At 40.6% G+C, this 22,077-nt stretch overlaps 1 protein-coding gene across 1 annotated transcript in view; it reads left to right on the forward strand.

Annotated features, from left to right (window-relative positions):
- LOC139748906 (death-associated protein kinase 1-like) overlaps positions 1-22,077 on the forward strand; it is a 1,274,027-nt gene that overhangs the window by 72,089 nt on the left and 1,179,861 nt on the right. The window contains exon 3 of the mRNA XM_071662270.1: positions 15,187-15,325. Within this exon, the coding sequence (XP_071518371.1) occupies positions 15,187-15,325 (139 nt within the window). The remainder of the gene's footprint in view (positions 1-15,186; positions 15,326-22,077) is intronic.

Raw genomic sequence — 22,077 nt, forward strand, 5'->3', positions numbered from 1 at the left:
GGGATAAGAGTGAGTGCTCAAATTACAGAGGTATAAGTTTGTTGAGTATTCCTGGTAAATTATATGGGAGGGTATTGATTGAGAGGGTGAAGGCATGTACAGAGCATCAGATTGGGGAAGAGCAGTGTGGTTTCAGAAGTGGTAGAGGATGTGAGGATCAGGTGTTTGCTTTGAAGAATGTATGTGAGAAATACTTAGAAAAGCAAATGGATTTGTATGTAGCATTTATGGATCTGGAGAAGGCATATCATGGAGTTGATAGAGATGCTCTGTGGAAGGTATTAAGAATATATGGTGTGGGAGGCAAGTTGTTAGAAGCAGTGAAAAGTTTTTATCGAGGATTATGGCATGTGTACGTGTAGGAAGAGAGGAAAGTGATTGGTTCTCAGTGAATGTAGGTTTGCGGCAGGGGTGTGTGATGTCTCCATGGTTGTTTAATTTGTTTATGGATGGGGTTGTTAGGGAGGTGAATGCAAGAGTTTTGGAAAGAGGGGCAAGTATGAAGTCTGTTGTGGATGAGAGAGCTTGGGAAGTGAGTCAGTTGTTGTTCGCTGATGATACAGCGCTGGTGGCTGATTCATGTGAGAAACTGCAGAAGCTCGTGACTGAGTTTGGTAAAGTGTGTGAAAGAAGAAAGTTAAGAGTAAATGTGAATAAGAGCAAGGTTATTAGGTACAGTAGGGTTGAAGGTAAAGTCAATTGGGAGGTAAGTTTGAATGGAGAAAAACTGGAGGAAGTAAAGTGTTTTAGATATCTGGGAGTGAATCTGGCAGCGGATGGAACCATGGAAGCGGAAGTGGACCATAGGGTGGGGGAGGGGGCGAAAATCCTGGGAGCCTTGAAGAATGTGTGGAAGTCGAGAACATTATCTTGGAAAGCAAAAATGGGTATGTTTGAAGGAATAGTGGTTCCAGCAATGTTGTATGGTTGCGAGGCGTGGGCTATGGATAGAGTTGTGCGCAGGAGGATGGATGTGCTCGAAATGAGATGTTTGAGGACAATGTGTGGTGTGAGGTGGTTTGATCGAGTAAGTAACGTAAGGGTAAGAGAGATGTGTGGAAATAAAAAGAGCGTGGTTGAGAGAGCAGAAGAGGGTGTTTTGAAATGGTTTGGGCACATGGAGAGAATGAGTGAGGAAAGATTGACAAAGAGGATATATGTGTTAGAGGTGGAGGGAATGAGGAGAAGTGGGAGACTAAATTGGAGGTGGAAGGACGGAGTGAAAAAGATTTTGAGCAATTCGGGCCTGAACATGCAGGAGGGTGAAAGGCGTGCAAGGAATACAGTGAATTGGAATGATGTGGTATACCGGAGTGGTTGTGCTGTCAGTGGATTGAACCAGGGCATGTGAAGCATCTGGGGCAAACCATGGAAAGGTTTTGTTGGACTTGGATGTGGAAAGGCAGCTGTAGTTTCGGTGCATTATACATGACAGCTAGAGACTGAGTGTGAACGAATGTGGCCTTTGCTGTCTTTTCCTAGCGCTACCTTGTGCGCATGCGGGGGGAGGGGGTTTTCATTCAATATGTGGTGGGGTGGCAACTGGAATGAATAAAGTCAGCAAGTATGAACTATGTACATTTGTATATATGTATATGTCTGTGTATGTATATATATTTGTACATTGAAACATATAGGTATGTATATGCACGTGTGTGGTAGTCTATCTATAGACATGTGTATGTGGGTGGGTTGGGCTATTCTTTCGTCTGTTTCCTTGCGCTACCTCACTAATGAATGAGACAGCGACAAAATATGATAAATGACAATATACCTATACACACATGTACATAATTCATAATGTCTGCCCTTATTCATTCCCATCGCCACCCCGCCACACATGAAATGAAAACCCCCTTCCCCCCGCATGTTCGCGAGGTAGCACTAGGAAAAGATGACAAAGGCCACATTTGTTCACACTCAGTCTCTAGCTGTTATGTATAATTCACCGAAACCACAGCTCCCTTTCCATATCGAGGCCAAACAGTACTTTCCATGGTTTATCCCAGACACTTAAATGCCCTGGTTCAAATCCATTGACGGCATGTTGACCTCAGTATTCCACATCGTTCCAATTCACTCTATTCCTTGCACACTTTTCAACCTACCACATGTTCAGGCCCCGATCACTCAAAATCTTTTTCACTCCATCTTCCCATTTCCAATTTGGTCTCCTACTTCTCCTCGTTCCCTCCACCTCTGACACATATATCCTCTTGGTCAATCTTTCCTCACTCATTCTCTTCATGTGACCAAACCATTTCAAGACACCTTCTTCTGCTCTCTGAACCACACTCTTTTAATTACCACACATCTCTCTTATCCTTTCATTAATTTCTCGATCAAACCACCTCACACCACATATTGTCCTCAAACATCTCATTTCCAGCACATCCACCCTCCTCCGCACAACTCTATATATAGCCCATGCCTCGCAACCATATAACATTGTTGGAACCACTATTTGTTCAAACATACCCATTTTTGCTTTCCAAGATAACGTTCTCGACTTCCACACATTCTTCAACGCTCCCAGAACTTTCGCCCCCTTTCCCACCCTATGATTCACTTCCGCTTCCGCGGTTCCATCCGTTGCCAAATCCACTCCCAGATATTTAAAACATTTCACTTGCTGCCGTTATTCTTCATTCAAACTTACCTCCCAATTGACTTGTTCCTCAATCTTACCGTACCGCATAACCTTGCTCTTATTCACATTTGCTCTCAGCTTTCTTTTTTCACACACTTAACCAAACTCAGTCACCAGCTTCTGCAGTTTCTCACACGAATCAGCCACAACAGCGCTGTATCATCAGCGAACAACAACTGACTTACTTCCCAATTTCTTTCATCCACAACAGACTGCATACTTGCCCCTCTTTCCAAAAACTTTTGCATTTACCTCCCTAACAACCCCATCCATAAACAAATTAAACAGACATGGAGACATCATGCACCCTTTCCTTAAACCAACATTCACTGAGAACCAATCACTTTCCTCTCTTCCTACTCGTACACGTCTTACATAATCGACAAAAATTTTTCACCGCTTCTAACAACTTACCTCCCACACCATATATTCTTAATACTTTCCCCAGAGCATCTCTATCAACTCTATCATATGCCTTCTCCAGATCCATAAATGCTACAAACAAATCCATTTGCTTTTCTAAGTATTTCTCACATACATTTTTCAAGGCAAACACCTTATCCACGCATCCTCTACCACTTCGGAAACCACACTGCTCTTCCCCAGTCTGATGCTCTGTACATGCCTTCACCCTCTCAATCAATGCCCTCCCATATAATTTCCTAGGATTACTCAACAAACTTATTCCTCTGTAATTTGAGCAATCATAGTGCCTTTGTACAATGGCACTATGCAAGCATTCTGCTAGTCCTTAGGCACCACACTATGAGTCATACATACATTAAATAACCTTACCAACCATTCAACAATACAGTCACCCCCTTTTTTAATAAATTCCACTTCAATACCATCGAAACCCGCTGCCTTGCCGGCTTTCATCATCCGCAAAGCTTTTACTACCTCTTCTCTGTTTACCCAAATCATTCTTCGTAACCCTCTCACTTTGCACACCAGCTCGACCAAAACACCCTATATCTGCCACTCTGTCATCAAACACATTCAACAAACCTTCAAAATACTCACTCCATCTCCTTCTCACATCACCACTACTTGTTATCACCTCCCCATTAACCCCCTTCACTGATGTTCGCATTTGTTCCCTTGTCTTACGCACTTTATTTACCTCCTTCCAAAACATCTTTTTATTCTCCCTAAAATTTAATGATACCCCTCTCACCCCAGCTCCCATTTGCCCTCTTTTTCACCTCTTGCACCTTTCTTTTGACCTTCTGCCTCTTTCTTTTATACATCTCCCAGTCATTTGCATTATTTCCCTGCAAAACTCGTGCAAATTCCTGTCTCTTCTCTTTCGCTAATGATCTTACTTCTTCATCCCACCACTCAGTACCCTTTCTAATCTGCCCATCTCCCACGCTTCTCATGCCACAAACATCTTTTGCACAAGCTATCACTGATTCTGTAAATACATCCCATTCTTCCCCCACTCCCCTGTTATACATATATATATATTATTCCTGGGGATAGGGGAGAAAGAGTACTTTCATGTATTCCTGCGTGTCATGGAAGGTGACAAAATGGGGAGGGAGCCAGGGACTGAAAATCCTCCCGTCTCATCCAAGGGAGGATATTCCCTCAAAGGCCCTATCCTCTGTTCTTAACACTACCTCACTAATGTGGGAAATGGTGAATATGTATAAAAAAGAAAAAATATATTGATTGATATGTGTAAAACTAAAAGTGGATGGAGAGAGATGGGTGATTATTGTTGTCTATGGACCTAAGCATGAGAAGAAAGATCATTAGAGCCAAGTGTTTTCGGAACAGCTGAGTTAGTTTGTTAGTAGTTTTGATGCACGAGACTGGGTTATAGTGATGGGTGATTTGAATGCAAAGGTGAGTAGTGTGGCACTTGAGGGAATAATTGGTGTGCATGGGGTTTTCAGTGTTGTGAATGGAAATGGTTAAGAGCTTGTAGATTTGTGTGCTGAAAAAGGACTGGTGATTGGGAGTACCTGGCTTAAAAAGAAGATAGATACATAAGTTTACATATGTAAGTAGGAGAGATGACCAGAGAGCATTATTGGATTACGTGTTATTGATAGGCGCGTGAGAGAGCATTTTGGATGTTAATGTGTTGAGAGGTGGAACTGGAGGGATGTTTGATCATTATCTTGTGGAGGTGAAGGTGAAGATTTGTATGGGTTTTCAGAAAAGAAGAGTGAATGTTGGGGTGAAGAGGGTGGTGAGAGTAAGTGAGCTTGGGAAGGAGACTTGTGTGAGGAAGTACCAGGAGAGACTGAGTACAGAATGGAAAAAGGTGAGAACAATGGAAGTAAGGGGAGTGGGGGAGGAATGGGATGTATTTAGGGAATCAGTGATGGATTGCGCAAAAGATGCTTGTGGCATGAGAAGAGTGGGAGGTGGGTTGATTAGAAAGGGTAGTGAGTGGTGGGATGAAGAAGTAAGATTATTAGTGAAAGAGAAGAGAGAGGCATTTGGATTATTTTTGCAGGGAAAAAATGCAATTGAGTGGGAGATGTATAAAAGAAAGAGACAGGAGGTCAAGAGAAAGGTGCAAGAGGTGAAAAAGAGGGCAAGTGAGAGTTGGGGTGAGAGAGTATCATTAGATTTTAGGGAGAATAAAAAGATGTTCTGGAAGGAGGTAAATAAAGTGCGTAAGACAAGGGAGCAACTGGGAACTTCAGTGAAGGGCGCAAGTGGGGAGGTGATATCAAGTAGTGGTGATGTGAGAAGGAGATGGAGTGAGTATTTTGAAGGTTTGTTGAATGTGTTTGATGATAGAGTGGCAGATATAGGGTGTCTTGGTCGAGGTGGTGTGCAAAGTGAGAGGGTTGGGGAAAATGATTTGGTAAACAGAGAAGAGGAAGTAAAAGCTTTGCGGAAGATGAAAGCCGGCAAGGCAGCAGGTTTGCATGGTATTGCAGTGGAATCTATTGAAAAAGGGGGTGACTGTATTATTGACTGGTTGGTAAGGTTATTTAATGTATGTATGACTTATGGTGAGGTGCCTGAGGATTGGCAGAATGTGTGCATAGTGCCATTGTACAAAGGCAAAGGGGATAAGAGTGAGTGCTCAAATTACAGAGGTATAAGTTTGTTGAGTATTCCTGGTAAATTATATGGGAGGGTATTGATTGAGAGGGTGAAGGCATGTACAGAGCATGAGATTGGGGAAGAGCAGTGTGGTTTCAGAAGTGGTAGAGGATGTGTGGATCAGGTGTTTGCTTTGAAGAATGTATGTGAGAAATACTTAGAAAAGCAAATGGATTTGTATGTAGCATTTATGGATCTGGAGAAGGCATATGATAGAGTTGATAGAGATGCTCTGTGGAAGGTATTAAGAATATATGGTGTGGGAGGCAAGTTGTTAGAAGCAGTGAAAAGTTTTTATCGAGGATTATGGCATGTGTACGTGTAGGAAGAGAGGAAAGTGATTGGTTCTCAGTGAATGTAGGTTTGCGGCAGGGGTGTGTGATGTCTCCATGGTTGTTTAATTTGTTTATGGATGGGGTTGTTAGGGAGGTGAATGCAAGAGTTTTGGAAAGAGGGGCAAGTATGAAGTCTGTTGTGGATGAGAGAGCTTGGGAAGTGAGTCAGTTGTTGTTCGCTGATGATACAGCGCTGGTGGCTGATTCATGTGAGAAACTGCAGAAGCTCGTGACTGAGTTTGGTAAAGTGTGTGAAAGAAGAAAGTTAAGAGTAAATGTGAATAAGAGCAAGGTTATTAGGTACAGTAGGGTTGAAGGTAAAGTCAATTGGGAGGTAAGTTTGAATGGAGAAAAACTGGAGGAAGTAAAATGTTTTAGATATCTGGGAGTGAATCTGGCAGCGGATGGAACCATGGAAGCGGAAGTGGACCATAGGGTGGGGGAGGGGGCGAAAATCCTGGGAGCCTTGAAGAATGTGTGGAAGTTGAGAACATTATCTCGGAAAGCAAAAATGGGTATGTTTGAAGGAATAGTGGTTCCAGCAATGTTGTATTGTTGCGAGGCGTGGGCTATGGATAGAGTTGTGCGCAGGAGGATGGATGTGCTGGAAATGAGATGTTTGAGGACAATGTGTGGTGTGAGGTGGTTTGATCGAGTAAGTAACGTAAGGGTAAGAGAGATGTGTGGAAATAAAAAGAGCGTGGTTGAGAGAGCAGAAGAGGGTGTTTTGAAATGGTTTGGGCATATGGAGAGAATGAGTGAGGAAAGATTGACAAAGAGGATATATGTGTTAGAGGTGGAGGGAATGAGGAGAAGTGGGAGACTAAATTGGAGGTGGAAGGACGGAGTGAAAAAGATTTTGAGCAATTCGGGCCTGAACATGCAGGAGGGTGAAAGGCGTGCAAGGAATACAGTGAATTGGAATGATGTGGTATACCGGAGTGGATATGCTGTCAATGGATTGAACCAGGGCATGTGAAGCATCTGGGGCAAACCATGGAAAGGTTTTGTTGGACTTGGATGTGGAAAGGCAGCTGTAGTTTCGGTGCATTATACATGACAGCTAGAGACTGAGTGTGAACGAATGTGGCCTTTGCTGTCTTTTCCTAGCGCTACCTTGTGCGCATGCGGGAGGAGGGGGTTTTCATTCAATATGTGGTGGGGTGGCAACGGGAATGAATAAAGTCAGCAAGTATGAACTATGTACATTTGTATATATGTATATGTCTGTGTATGTATATATATTTGTACGTTGAAACATATAGGTATGTATATGCACGTGTGTGGTAGTCTATCTATAGACATGTGTATGTGGGTGGGTTGGGCTATTCTTTCGTCTGTTTCCTTGCGCTACCTCACTAATGAATGAGACAGCGACAAAATATGATAAATGACAATGTACCTATACACACATGTACATAATTCATAATGTCTGCCCTTATTCATTCCCATCGCCACCCCGCCACACATGAAATGAAAACCCCCTTCCCCCCGCATGTTCGCGAGGTAGCACTAGGAAAAGATGACAAAGGCCACATTTGTTCACACTCAGTCTCTAGCTGTTATGTATAATTCACCGAAACCACAGCTCCCTTTCCATATCGAGGCCAGACAGTACTTTCCATGGTTTATCCCAGACACTTAAATGCCCTGGTTCAAATCCATTGACGGTACGTTGACCTCAGTATTCCACATCGATCCAATTCACTCTATTCCTTGCACACTTTTCAACCTACCACATGTTCAGGCCCCGATCACTCAAAATCTTTTTCACTCCATCTTCCCATTTCCAATTTGGTCTCCTACTTCTCCTCGTTCCCTCCACCTCTGACACATATATCCTCTTGGTCAATCTTTCCTCACTCATTTTCTTCATGTGACCAAACCATTTCAAGACACCTCCTTCTGCTCTGTGAACCACACTCTTTTAATTACCACACATCTCTCTTATCCTTTCATTAATTTCTCGATCAAACCACCTCACACCACATATTGTCCTCAAACATCTCATTTCCAGCACATCCACCCTCCTCCGCACAACTCTATATATAGCCCATGCCTCGCAACCATATAACATTGTTGGAACCACTATTTGTTCAAACATACCCATTTTTGCTTTCCAAGATAACGTTCTCAACTTCCACACATTCTTCAACGCTCCCAGAACTTTCGCCCCCTTTCCCACCCTATGATTCACTTCCGCTTCCGCGGTTCCATCCGTTGCCAAATCCACTCCCAGATATTTAAAACATTTCACTTGCTGCCGTTATTCTTCATTCAAACTTACCTCCCAATTGACTTGTTCCTCAATCTTACTGTACCGCATAACCTTGCTCTTACTCACATTTGCTCTCAGCTTTCTTTTTTCACACACTTAACCAAACTCAGTCACCAGCTTCTGCAGTTTCTCACACGAATCAGCCACAACAGCGCTGTATCATCAGCGAACAACAACTGACTTACTTCCCAATTTCTTTCATCCACAACAGACTGCATACTTGCCCCTCTTTCCAAAAACTTTTGCATTTACCTCCCTAACAACCCCATCCATAAACAAATTAAACAGACATGGAGACATCATGCACCCTTTCCTTAAACCAACATTCACTGAGAACCAATCACTTTCCTCTCTTCCTACTCGTACACGTCTTACATAATCGACAAAAATTTTTCACTGCTTCTAACAACTTACCTCCCACACCATATATTCTTAATACTTTCCCCAGAGCATCTCTATCAACTCTATCATATGCCTTCTCCAGATCCATAAATGCTACAAACAAATCCATTTGCTTTTCTAAGTATTTCTCACATACATTTTTCAAGGCAAACACCTTATCCACGCATCCTCTACCACTTCTGAAACCACACTGCTCTTCCCCAATCTGATGCTCTGTACATGCCTTCACCCTCTCAATCAATACCCTCCCATATAATTTCCTAGGAATACTCAACAAACTTATTCCTCTGTAATTTGAGCAGTCACTCTTATCCCCTTTGCCTTTGTACAATGGCACTATGCAAGCATTCTGCTAGTCCTTAGGCACCACACTATGAGTCATACATACATTAGATAACCTTACCAACCATTCAACAATACAGTCACCCCCTTTTTTAATAAATTCCACTTCAATACCATCCAAACCCGCTGCCTTGCCGGCTTTCATCATCCGCAAAGCTTTTACTACCTCTTCTCTGTTTACCAAATCATTCTTCCTAACCCTCTCACTTTGCACACCAGCTCGACCAAAACACCCTATATCTGCCACTCTGTCATCAAACACATTCAACAAACCTTCAAAATACTCACTCCATCTCCTTCTCACATCACCACTACTTGTTATCACCTCCCCATTAACCCCCTTCACTGATGTTCGCATTTGTTCCCTTGTCTTACACACTTTATTTACCTCCTTGCAAAACATCTTTTTATTCTCCCTAAAATTTAATGATACCCTCTCACCCCAGCTCCCATTTGCCCTCTTTTTCACCTCTTGCACCTTTCTTTTGACCTTCTGCCTCTTTCTTTTATACATCTCCCAGTCATTTGCATTATTTCCCTGCAAAACTCGTGCAAATTCCTGTCTCTTCTCTTTCGCTAATGATCTTACTTCTTCATCCCACCACTCAGTACCCTTTCTAATCTGCCCATCTCCCACGCTTCTCATGCCACAAGCATCTTTTGCACAAGCTATCACTGATTCTGTAAATACATCCCATTCTTCCCCCACTCCCCTGTTATACATATATATATTATTCCTGGGGATAGGGGAGAAAGAGTACTTTCATGTATTCCCTGCGTGTCATGGAAGGTGACAAAATGGGGAGGGAGCCAGGGACTGAAAATCCTCCCGTCTCATCCAAGGGAGGATATTCCCTCAAAGGCCCTATCCTCTGTTCTTAACACTACCTCACTAATGTGGGAAATGGTGAATATGTATAAAAAAGAAAAAATATATTGATTGATATGTGTAAAACTAAAAGTGGATGGAGAGAGATGGGTGATTATTGTTGTCTATGGACCTAAGCATGAGAAGAAAGATCATTAGAGCCAAGTGTTTTCGGAACAGCTGAGTTAGTTTGTTAGCAGTTTTGATGCACGAGACTGGGTTATAGTGATGGGTGATTTGAATGCAAAGGTGAGTAGTGTGGCACTTGAGGGAATAATTGGTGTGCATGGGGTTTTCAGTGTTGTGAATGGAAATGGTTAAGAGCTTGTAGATTTGTGTGCTGAAAAAGGACTGGTGATTGGGAGTACCTGGCTTAAAAAGAAGATAGATACATAAGTTTACATATGTAAGTAGGAGAGATGACCAGAGAGCATTATTGGATTACGTGTTATTGATAGGCGCGTGAGAGAGCATTTTGGATGTTAATGTGTTGAGAGGTGGAACTGGAGGGATGTTTGATCATTATCTTGTGGAGGTGAAGGTGAAGATTTGTAGAGGTTTTCAGAAAAGAAGAGAGAATGTTGGGTAAAGAGAGTGGTGAGAGTAAGTGAGCCTGGGAACGAGACTTGTGTGAGGAAGTACCAAGAGAGACTGAGTGCAGAATGGAAAAAGGTGAGAGCAAAGGACGTAAGGGGAGTTGGGGAGGAATGGGATGTATTTAGGGAAGCAGTGATGGCTTGCACAAAAGATGTTTGTGGCATGAGAAGCGTGGGAGGTGAGCGGATTGGAAAGGGTAGTGAGTGGTGGGATGAAGAAGTAAGATTATTAGTGAAAGAGAAGAGAGAGTCATTTGGACGATTTTTGTAGGGAAATAGTCCAAATGACTGGGAGATGTGTAAAAGAAAGAGGCAGAAGGTCAAGAGAAAGGTGCATGAGGTGAAAAAGAGGGCAAATGAGGGTTGGGGTGAGAGAGTATCATAGGATTTTAGTGAGAGTAAAAGGATGTTTTTGGAAGGAGGTAAGTAAAGTGTGTAAGACAAGAGAGCAAATGGGAACATCGGTCAAGGGGGCTAATGAAGAGGTAATAACAAGTATTTGTAATGTGAGAAGGAGATGGAGTGAGTATTTACAAGGTTTATTGAATGTGTTAGATGATAGAGTGGCAGGTATAGGGTGTTTTGGTCAAGGTGGTGTATGAAGTGAGAGGGTTAGGGAGAATGATTTGGTAAAGAGAGAAGAGGTAGTGAAAGCTTTGCGGAAGATGAAAGCCGGCAAGGCGGCTGGTTTGGATGGTAGTGCTGTTGAATTTATTAAAAAAGGTGGTGACTGTGTTGTTGACTGGTTGGCAAGGATATTTAATGTAGAGTTTTGGAAAGAGGGGCAAGTATGCAGTCTGTTGTGGATGAGAGAGCTTGGGAAGTGAGTCAGTTGTTGTTCGCTGATGATACAGCGCTGGTGGCTGATTCATGTGAGAAACTGCAGAAGCTGGTGACTGAGTTTGGTAAAGTGTGTGAAAGAAGAAAGTTAAGAGTAAATGTGAATAAGAGCAAGGTTATTAGGTACAGTAGGGTTGAGGGTCAAGTCAATTGGGAGGTAAGTTTGAATGGAGAAAAACTGGAGGAAGTAAAGTGTTTTAGATATCTGGGAGTGGATTTGGCAGCGGATGGAACCATGGAAGCAGAAGTGAATCATAGGGTGGGGGAGGGGGTGAAAATTCTGGGAGCCTTGAAGAATGTGTGGAAGTCGAGAACATTATCTCGGAAAGCAAAAATGGGTATGTTTGAAGGAATAGTGGTTCTAACAATGTTGTATGGTTGCGAGGCATGGGCTATGGATAGAGTTGTGCGCAGGAGGGTGGATGTGCTGGAAATGAGATGTTTGAGGACAGTATGTGGTGTGAGGTAGTTTGATCGAGTAAGTAATAATAGGGTAAGAGAGATGTGTGGTAATAAAAAGAGTGTGGTTGAGAGAGCAGAAGAGGGTGTTTTGAAATGGTTTGGTCACATGGAGAGAATGAGCGAGGAAAGACTGACCAAGAGGATATATATGTCAGAGGTGGAGGGAACGAAGAGAAGTGGGAGACCAAATTGGAGGTGGGAAGATGGAGTGAAAAAGATTTTGTGTGATCAGGGCCTGAACATGCAGGAGGGTGAAAGGCGTACAAGGAATAGAGTGAATTGGAACGATGTGGTATACCGGGGTCGACGTGCTGTCAATGGATTGAACCAGGGCATGTGAAGCGTCTGGGGTAAACCATGGAAAGTTGTGTGGGGCCTGGATGTGGAAAGGGAGCTGTGGTTTTAGTGCATTATTACATGACAGCTAGAGACTGAATGTGAACGAAAGTGGCCTCTGTTGTCTTTTCCTAGCGCTACCTCACACACATGAGGGGGGAGGGGGTTGTTATTCCATGTGTGGTGGGTGGCGATGGGAATGAATAAGGGCAGATAGTATGAATTATGTATATGTGTATATATGTATATGTCTGTGTGTGTATATATATGTATACATTGAGATGTATAGGTATGTATATTTGCGTGTGTGGACGTGTATGTATATACATGTGTGTGTGGGTGGTTTGGGCCATTCTTTTGTCTGTTTCCTTGCGCTTCCTTGCTAATGCGGGAGACAGCGACAAAGCAAAATGATAATAATAAAAAATGTTTTATGATGTGCCTGAGGATTGGTGGAATGCATGCATAGTGCCTTTGTACAGAGGCAAGGGGGATAAAGGTGAGTGCTCAAATTATGGAGGTATAAGTTATTTAGTATTCCTGGGAAATTATATGTGAAGGTATTGATTGAGAGAGTGAAGGCATGTATAGAGCTCCAAATTGGGGAAGTGCAGTGTGGTTTCAGAAGTGGTAGTGGATGTGTGGATCAGGTGTTTGCTTTGAATAATGTATATGAGAAATACTTAGAAAAACAAATGGATTTGTATGCAGCATTTATGGATCTGGAGAAGGCACATGATAGAGTTGATAGAGATGCTCTGTGGAAGGTATTGAGAATGTATGGTTTGGGAGGTAAGTTGTTAGAAGCAGTGAAAAGTTTTTATCAAGGATGTAAGGCATGTGTACGAGTAGGAAGAGAGGAAAGTGATTGGTTCTCAGTGAATGTTGGTTTACGGCAGGGGTGCATGATGTGTGCATGGTTTTTTGATTTGTTTATGGATGGGGTTGTTAGGGAGGTGAATGCGAGTTTTGGAGAGAGGGGCAAGTATGCAGTCTGTTGTGGATGAGAGGGTTTGGGAAGTAAGTCAGTTGTTGTTCGCTGATTATTCAGCACTGGTGGCTGATTTGGGTGAGAAACTGCAGAAGCTGGTGACTGAGTTTTGTAAAGAGTGTGAAAGAAGAAAGCTGAGAGTAAATGTGAATAAGAGCAAGGTTATTAGGTACAGTAGGGTTGAGGGACAAGTCATTTGGGAGGTAAGTTTGAATGGAGAAAAACTGGAGGAAGTGAAGTGTTTTAGATATCTGGGAGTGGATTTGGCAGTGGATGGAAGCATGGAAGCGGAAGTGAGTCACAGGGTGGGGGAGGGGTTGAAAGTTCTGGGAGCATTGAAAAATGTGTGGAAGCACTGCTTCCCTGAATACATCCCATTCCTCCCCCACTCCCCTTACGTCCTTTGTTCTCACCTTTTTCCATTCTGTACTCAGTCTCTCCTGGTACTTCCTCACAGAAGTCTCCTTCCTAAGCTCACTTACTCTCACCATTCTTTTCACCCCAACATTCTCTCTTCTGAAAACTTTTACAAATCTTCACCTTCGCTTCTGCAAGATAATGATCAGACATCCCTCCAGTTGCACCTCTCAGCACATTAACATCCAGAAGTCTCTCTTTCGCATGCATAACTAACTGCTATGGTAAAATGATTGCAATCTGTTGAGTAGACATTCTTTGTCCTCAGTGTTGAGGTTGTGTCAGGCATGAGAAGTACAGTATGTGAATTGTTGAATCTGTATTTATTTATGGTGTCTAGAATTCACACAAGAAAGATTAAATTGTACTTGTTTAGGTAGTGTAGTTTTTATGGGATGTTCGTGTGAATGACCATTTTGAAGAGGCACAGGTTAAGGAAAAGTTTATAAGTTATTTATGTGGATACTGTAGTTTGGGCAATGTAGTTTTAAATGGATGTTTTAGTGATTGACCATTTTGATGAGGCACATGTTAGTGTGAAGTTTATGAATTGTTTGTAAAGAATGCTGTATGATTCTTCTTGTTCAAGGCTTTTGCTGACAGTTGTACTTTAGGTGTTTAGTTTGGTTTGTACTTTAGGTTTTTAGTTTGGTCACTGCTGTGTGATTGAGTGAGAGTAGTTGATCATTCTAGGTAATGTGAGAGTGTCTCAGGTGTTAAAGGGTGATGGTGAACCTTTATGGGATATAAATTTTTTATTTTAGGCAACCAAATTTTTTATTGTAAGATTTCTTAAATGGCAACTGACATGGCACAGGCATATTTATTGTTGCTTACATGATTTTATAGGTGCAGTAATGCCATGTGAAGTCCTCTGCATATGAGAGGACTTTCACACTCTGGGTTGCAACTGGCACTGGGAGGATATTAAAGAGTACTGGAGAGAGATTTGCTCCATGAGGAACTCCGTAGTGGAGATTTTGAATTTCAGAAGTGAAGTCCTTGTGGTTGGTTGTGGTTTTGTGGTCAACTCTGAAGTTGATCAAATATATTTTGTCATTTTTGTTAAGGATTTGAAGTATTTATGTTGAAATTGAAATAAGAATCCAGTGAGTTGCATGGGTGCAATGCCATTGTAATCGAGAGTTTAGGTTTGGGAGTCCATGAGATGGAATGAGTACAAAGAATTGAGGTGAGGGGAGATAGGACATGACTTTGGTGAGTATTCTACTGAATAGTCTTTAGCAAATTTTATTTAATATAATTCTGTCCATTTTGTTTTTATAGTATTGTTACTACCCATAGTCTGAACAGGGTGGTTTTAACAGAATTTTCCCCAGTTATTTCAATACAGATCTTATTTGTAAGGGTATTTATTTTTCTGTGTCATATTTAAGCCATGATGTCATATATCAGTCTGATAAGAATTATTTTGTCCTTGAGAATCTCTGCACAGTCCAAAGAAGGTCAGATTCAGTAATGATGCTTAAGCATCTGCCTCAAGTCTAACAAAAACAGTTGACAGTAAGGATTGAATCCTAGTAATATGTGAATTAGACAAGGCTTGGAGTTAGCTTTTTGAGTCTTGTTCTAGGGTGCGTGGGGGAGAGCTTTTTGAACACATCAGTGAAAGGGAAAGGCTTTCAGAGGAGGAAGCATCAGCATTTTTGCATCAGATTCTGCAAGGTGTTCGACATATGCACTCCATTGGTATCGCTCATCTTGATTTAAAGGTAAGTGTTTATTTAAGATATAAGGTAGTTTTAAGTTGCAGGTAAGATGTTAGATTTTATCTCAGTTTTATGCAGTGCATTTTCTTTATTACTCACAAAATGGCCCCTCTCATAGTTGCATGTCAACTCTTTCATTCCTAGAAATAAATCTTGTGGGAAGTGGTTAACAGATATCTCTCATGAACTCTTTGTTTATATTCATAGGACTTAGAACATGTTTCCCATCGCTCTGCATTTTGGATTGCAGATGCGTAGCATGAATTTAAATAGATACATGTATTTGAATTAAAAACATGGCATCCATATTCATAGAGATTCCTGTAAAAGTAACATGGTGGTCAACTTGGACTGCTACCTAGCCATTTGGTTACCTGTATGAGTCCAGGTTTTACACATTTTTTCTTTTTGTTGTCATATTTAACTCAATCTGCTCTCCTAATTCCAACAGTAAAACATGTTATTAACACTTTCCACATAGAATGCAATATGATGCTACTCCTCTCCCAATGTGGCCACTGTATGAGGAAAGATCAGGATCAAAGTATTGCAAAATAACTGATAAGAAACATAAAACATACTTTTTATTTCATACTCAACCGCAGTTTCACGCATTAGTGAGGTAGCTCCAGGAACAGACAAAGAAAGGGCACATCTACTTAGGTTTATTCCCTAACTGTCATGTGTTATGCACTGTATCCACAACCAGGCCTGACAGACCTTTCTAAAGTTCACCCAGGATGCTTCACATTCCCTGGTTCATTCCATTGACAGCATGTTGACCCCAGTATACCACTGTCTGCTGATTCACTGTGTCCCATCTATGCCTTTTACCCTATTCATGAACATTTAAGCCCCAGTTGCTCAAAATCTTTTTCACTGTATCCTTCCATCCCCTGTTCTCCTTGTTCTCTTTCCTCACTTATTCTCTTCATATGTCCAAACCATTTCAGAATTCCCTCTTCAGCTTTCTAAACCACACTTTTTTTTATTACCAAACCTCTCTCTTACCCTTTCATTACTTACTCGATCAAACCACATCATACTGCATATTGTCCTTAAACATTTCTTTTCCAACACATCCACCCTTTTCTTCACAGTCTTATCTATAGCCCATGCCACAAATCCATATGGTATTGTTTGGATTACTGTATCTTGAAACATACCCATTTTCGCCCTCCTAGATAATGTTCTCTCTTTCCACACATTTTTCAGCTCTCCCAGAACTTTGCCCCCTCACCCACCCTATGACTCACTTCCACTTCCTTGGTTGCATTCGCTATTGTGTTCATTCCCAGATACCTTAAACGCTTTACTTCCTCTAAAACATTTCACTTCACAAAACATGCCTGTAAAGCAATGAAAAAATAAAACTTATTTCCTATACCTCGGAAAGGCAGGCTCCAAGGACACTGGGGGAAGTGACATGGAAGGGCAGACATATTTACATTCTGCCCATTGATAGACAAACCAGCTTACTTAAAGGGCCATGGTGGTACATGTAACACTTGAATGCTACCAGTACTATGAAACACCCCAGAACAACGATGAAGTGGTGAAAAAATCAGTTAGGATCAACTCACCAACTTTGCAGTTGTGGAGTTGGTGGATAGGGGCAGAGGGACAAACCTTGTGCAGTAAATCCTTAGACAAACAAAGCTGTATTTCAAGTCAGTTGTTGCATACTCATATGCTCACTTTCTGGAGTGTTTATAGCTCTTGCAAACATGAAAATACAGTATTTTAAGACTGCTCAACTTTAAGGTAAATAGCTACAAACAAACTACAAAACTGAAGTAATAAAGCAAGAATTGTGGTCATCATGGTTAGCATGAAATACCTTACAATCATCATTATTCATGGAGGCGAATGTATTGTAGTTTTACGTAAGCTATGGTTACCATATCTGTCCCCGGTTTTAGAATAATGAAAGTTGGGACCTGCAAGGTATTCTTGATTGGATGAAACTCTGGGCTCACAAGGAAGAGGGTCATTTTTCTTCTTTTTTATCCAAGTGGATTGAAGAAACTTGTCTAAATGTCCATACATGAGTTAATGCAAGCACATGTTAATTATGCCATATGCACTTTTTATGTGTAGATTCTCTCTGTGTACCAGAGTTCTTCATGCACCTCCACTTTCTCCTTTGTATGACCTTCTCTTAACTTCAGCTGTTCCACGATCATCCTCTAATCACATTCAAATACCTGAATACAAATAACATTATATGCTGAGGCAGAAACAAGCTGAATTGGAAGCAGAATATGATATAGATGCATATGCTGCTTCTTCCTTTAGTTTCACTGTGGAGACCATTGTCATAATGCTTCTTTATTTCCAACCACTTTTGTTTTATGATTTATAATGTCACTTTTTCAAGTGATATGCCTTTGATTGGTGGCATGCTTTTCCCAATATCTTGATGCTTTTATGAAAAGAAAATAGAAAGGAAAAAGATACAGTTGGAAAGAAGAACCCAACTCATTTACACCTGTTTCCTCCATTCTGACCGATATTTCAGTGACTGCCCTTCTCTTTCAACAGCAAGGATCTTGCAATAATTCATAGGTATTTTCATAATCCTCCTCTTACATGTATTTCAAAAGTGACCTATCATTTCATTTCATTTGTTCTGTATTTTAAGTTTTATTTGCAGCATCATTGGAAATTTCTGGAAAATTTAGACAGCCATTTATTTCTTGTAACCTTCAACATAATTCTCCTTTGAGCTCATCTGTTTAGTTTTTCACTTTTGTGGTACATACTACAGGTACACCACCGAATTTCTGGCAACTGATGGTTCGGCACCTTTAGTCCGGACAAAATTACGTGAGGGAAATTGAAATTACCACAGCCGCCAGACTAGTTTACTGGGCAGACACAGGTGTCGTTGTATGTAGGGCACGCTTATTTACATTCTTTACACTGCACTTGTTGGTGGTGATATGGCAATTCTGTGAGATTCTTAGCTTATTTTGCTTAAATTTAACCCTAGCTATGGCTTTTAAGACATATGAGAGTGTCAGTCATGGTGTAAAACGTAAACACCAGTCCATATTGATTCAAGATAAAGTAGAACTGTTGAAAAAATGGACCACAGTGTTTCATTGCATAAGCTGTGTGACATCTACACAGTATTTGTTCATCAACTGTTTATGATATAAAGAAGCAAAGGGAGAAAATATTGATATTCTATGCAGACAACGATTCCAAGAAGCAAATGACGATTAGAAAAAATATGAAAGATGGTAAGAGTACTGAGCATGATCGATGATGGAATGGTTTTGACAGTGCCGGAGTGATAGAGTGGACTTGTCAGGTAGCATGATAATGGACCAGGCTAAGTTGTTCCATAAAGAACTTAAATTACAACATGAGTGTAACTATAGTGAAGGATGGTTTCAAAGATTCAAGAAGCGTTGTGGAATTTCCGTGAATGAAGTGTGCAGAGAAAAGCAGTCTGCAAACCACATAGGAACTACTATGTTGACAAATTTGCGAAACTGGTAGCTGATGAGGACCTCAGTCCTGAGCAGGTGTATAATGCAGATGAAACTGCATTACTCTGGTGATGCACACCTTAGGAAACACCAACAACAGAAGGTGAAGAAGACCCCACAGGATTCAAACAATCTAAGGACAGACTTACCATCTTAGGGTGCTCAAACATTTAATATTTTTTTAATTTAAATTCTTATTAGTCCATAGTATACTTTAGACACATGGGAGATGTATAATTAGTGGGTTACAGATGTGTTGATGAATTATTATTATGTGACCACGGTTGGTCAGGCAAAATGGATAATCCGGAAAGGCTTTGGAACCAAGAGTGCCAGAAAATCGGTGATGTACCTGTATCATATCTATAAATGTATCAAACAACCATGATGACAACCTTGATGAACTCACATATTTTTCAAATTACTCATAAGACAAACACTGCTTTCATTTCACTGTGAATGCTTTTAACGTTTAGAAGACTTACATGTTTACATCAGAGCCAGAAAAAGTTAACATGAAAAATGTCACATTTTTCATGTTAACTTTTTCTCATTGCTGTTTTGAATTTCTCTACTGTTTCGTCACTTCTGAATACACTTTTTCTATAGAACTCTTTATGCAGGGAAGGGTATTATCATCAATACTGTCATCAGCATGATATCAGGCATAGATAAGGATGGAAGGGAAAATATAGTGAGGTCTTTTTTAGATGACAAGAGAGTGAGTAAAACTATGAAAAATGAAGAAGACAAGGAAAACTACAGAGGGATTTGGGTACTATAAAAAAGTGGGTGGAAGAGAAGGTAATGTAGTTTATTGAGCATAAACTTGAGCAAAATTAGTCATGAAACAAGAAAGACCTTGCAGGAAAAAAGAAGAGAGAGGTTAAAATCTAGGATTTGTGAATTATTCTACATAAAAAGGTTGACTTTAATGGATACATAGATAATTTAACACCAGTAAATTGAATAGTGAGAAGTATGATATTTAGAAATTTCACAGTAAGAGACAGAACAGTAATGATGATGTCTTTTGTATTAATGAAAATCAAAACTAATACTGCTGCATCGTATGGCTGTCAGTTAAGCAGATGGAAGTAAATGAATTTAAAAGAATGCAGAAGCACTCATTGAGCATAATAGATGGACTAGAGCATACAAAGTACCATGAATAATTGAAAGAACTTGAATTCTACAGTCTAGAAAGAAGAGAGAGAGAGAGATATGATAATATACATTTGGCAGCAAGTAGAAGGCATAAAGAACTATGTTATGAAAATGAAAGCATACTAAAACAATGCCAGGTGACATTATGTAAATGCCTTTTAAGGAAACTGGAGTGATGATTTAATGCAATGCCAAAAGAAACATACATGGAGTGATTAGCATTCAAAAGAAAATTAGACTTTTGGGTGAAGACAGAACTGGACGAACCTTGAATAGATTACTGTGCCAAAGGAGTAGCTGCCATAAAGAGCATCACAAGCAAGACATGCAGTGAATAAAGGAATGACAGGAGAAAAGCAGCCATATCCAACAAGCAAGAGAAGTGGCGAGTATTACTCACTAGCTATGCCATCTTGGCATAATCTCTTTGTAGGTAGGCCATAGACTATCTACTTAAGCATAAGTCTGGTCTACACTCTCACTTTCCCTCTTTCATCAACCATGTTCTCCTGCTTGGGTTCACTGTTTCTTTTTTTAACATGATCAGTCACAATCCTATCATACTCCTTGCAAGGTATGCTAAAATGACTTATTCCTATGTTTTTTCATACATATTCGACATTTTCCACACTTGCAAGGTAGTGTTAAGAACAGAGGACTGAGTCTTAGAGGGAATATCCTCACTTGGCCCCCTTCTCTGTTCGTTTTTCTGGAAAAGTAAAAAACGAGAGAGGAAGATTTCCAGCCCCACCACTCCCTCCCCTTTTACTCTCCTTCTATGACATGCAGGGAATACCTGGGAAGTATTCATTCTCCCCTTATGAATATAAATATTTTTACTCTTAACAGTGGAATAGTTAGTGCATTCATCCAGCCATTAGGCACATCACTTTTTCCATAATTTTACAGATTCTTTCCCAATCCACTCCAGAGGAGCGTCACCTTTTTTTTTTTTTCTTAACTATCTCAGTCATCACTCCCCCTGCAGCCCATCTTACCCATTTCGTAAGTGAATACTGCTCAACTCACCTCATCCACTGTAATGTCTTCCTCTCCCTATACTTATTTTGCATCCTTTAGACTTTTTATCTGAGTTACTGATGGCCATATTCCATGTACCATTATCTTTTTAAAAAACTTCATCCTCTTTCACTTCATCCTCTTTCACAAGCTGTGCGCTAGACTCATGTACTACATCCTTGATTCTCATTCAGACCTTCCATCTTTACGTGACATTTCTGGAAAATGGCTAGTGAGTATCATTGAGATATTCTTTTATACTTTTTCGTGAATGATAATTTGCTTTTCTTTCTCTCAGTTTCACCCATTTTTAAAAATTTTCATTTAGGACTTTTACAGTTGCATTATTCAAATTTGATTGTGCTAGAATACAATTTCTCTTTATGTTTGTCTCTATGAATCATTCAATACCCTCTGTACAGTTTCAAAATACCATCATTCAACCATATGATAACATTAACATGTTAGGCATAATCACATCCACTCTGCTATGGAAATCCAACATAACCAACGGCATGAAGACTGCTTCCCAAGAGCTGGAAATGTTGTATAGTTGGTATAATAAATTTTATTATGAGCAGCTATTTCACATTGACAGGGATTTTATTCACACATATATGGAATACTGCTCACATATCAGAGGTGGTTCTGTCAACTGGAATGGAATCAGAGGCCTTCCATCTCGCTAATTCTCCTGGCATCACATCTCTTCAACTTTCTCTTTTTGTATCTACGATGTTATATCTCTCTTTATATTCTACAGGATTATTATGGCCATTGTTTTCTTGAACTGTCTGCATGTGTCACCACCCATATGGCCTGGACTAATGGCAAGTGGGTGACTGCTAGTTCCCACAGTTTCCTTGTGAAGATTGGCCGCTTGAGGATTGGCTGTTTTGATATGTCCTCTTCTCAAGCAGCTAAGCTATGGAATTCTCTTCCTTCTTTTGTCTTTCTTTCTTCATATAAGCTTTCTTCCTTTAAGAGTCAACTCTGTCATCATTGATTAAGCCCTGATTTATTTCAGCTTTTTTTTCTACATTTTCCCTTCACCTGAGATGGCCTTGA

This window comes from Panulirus ornatus, chromosome 6, assembly GCF_036320965.1.
Source record: "Panulirus ornatus isolate Po-2019 chromosome 6, ASM3632096v1, whole genome shotgun sequence".
Taxonomy (NCBI): domain Eukaryota; kingdom Metazoa; phylum Arthropoda; class Malacostraca; order Decapoda; family Palinuridae; genus Panulirus; species Panulirus ornatus.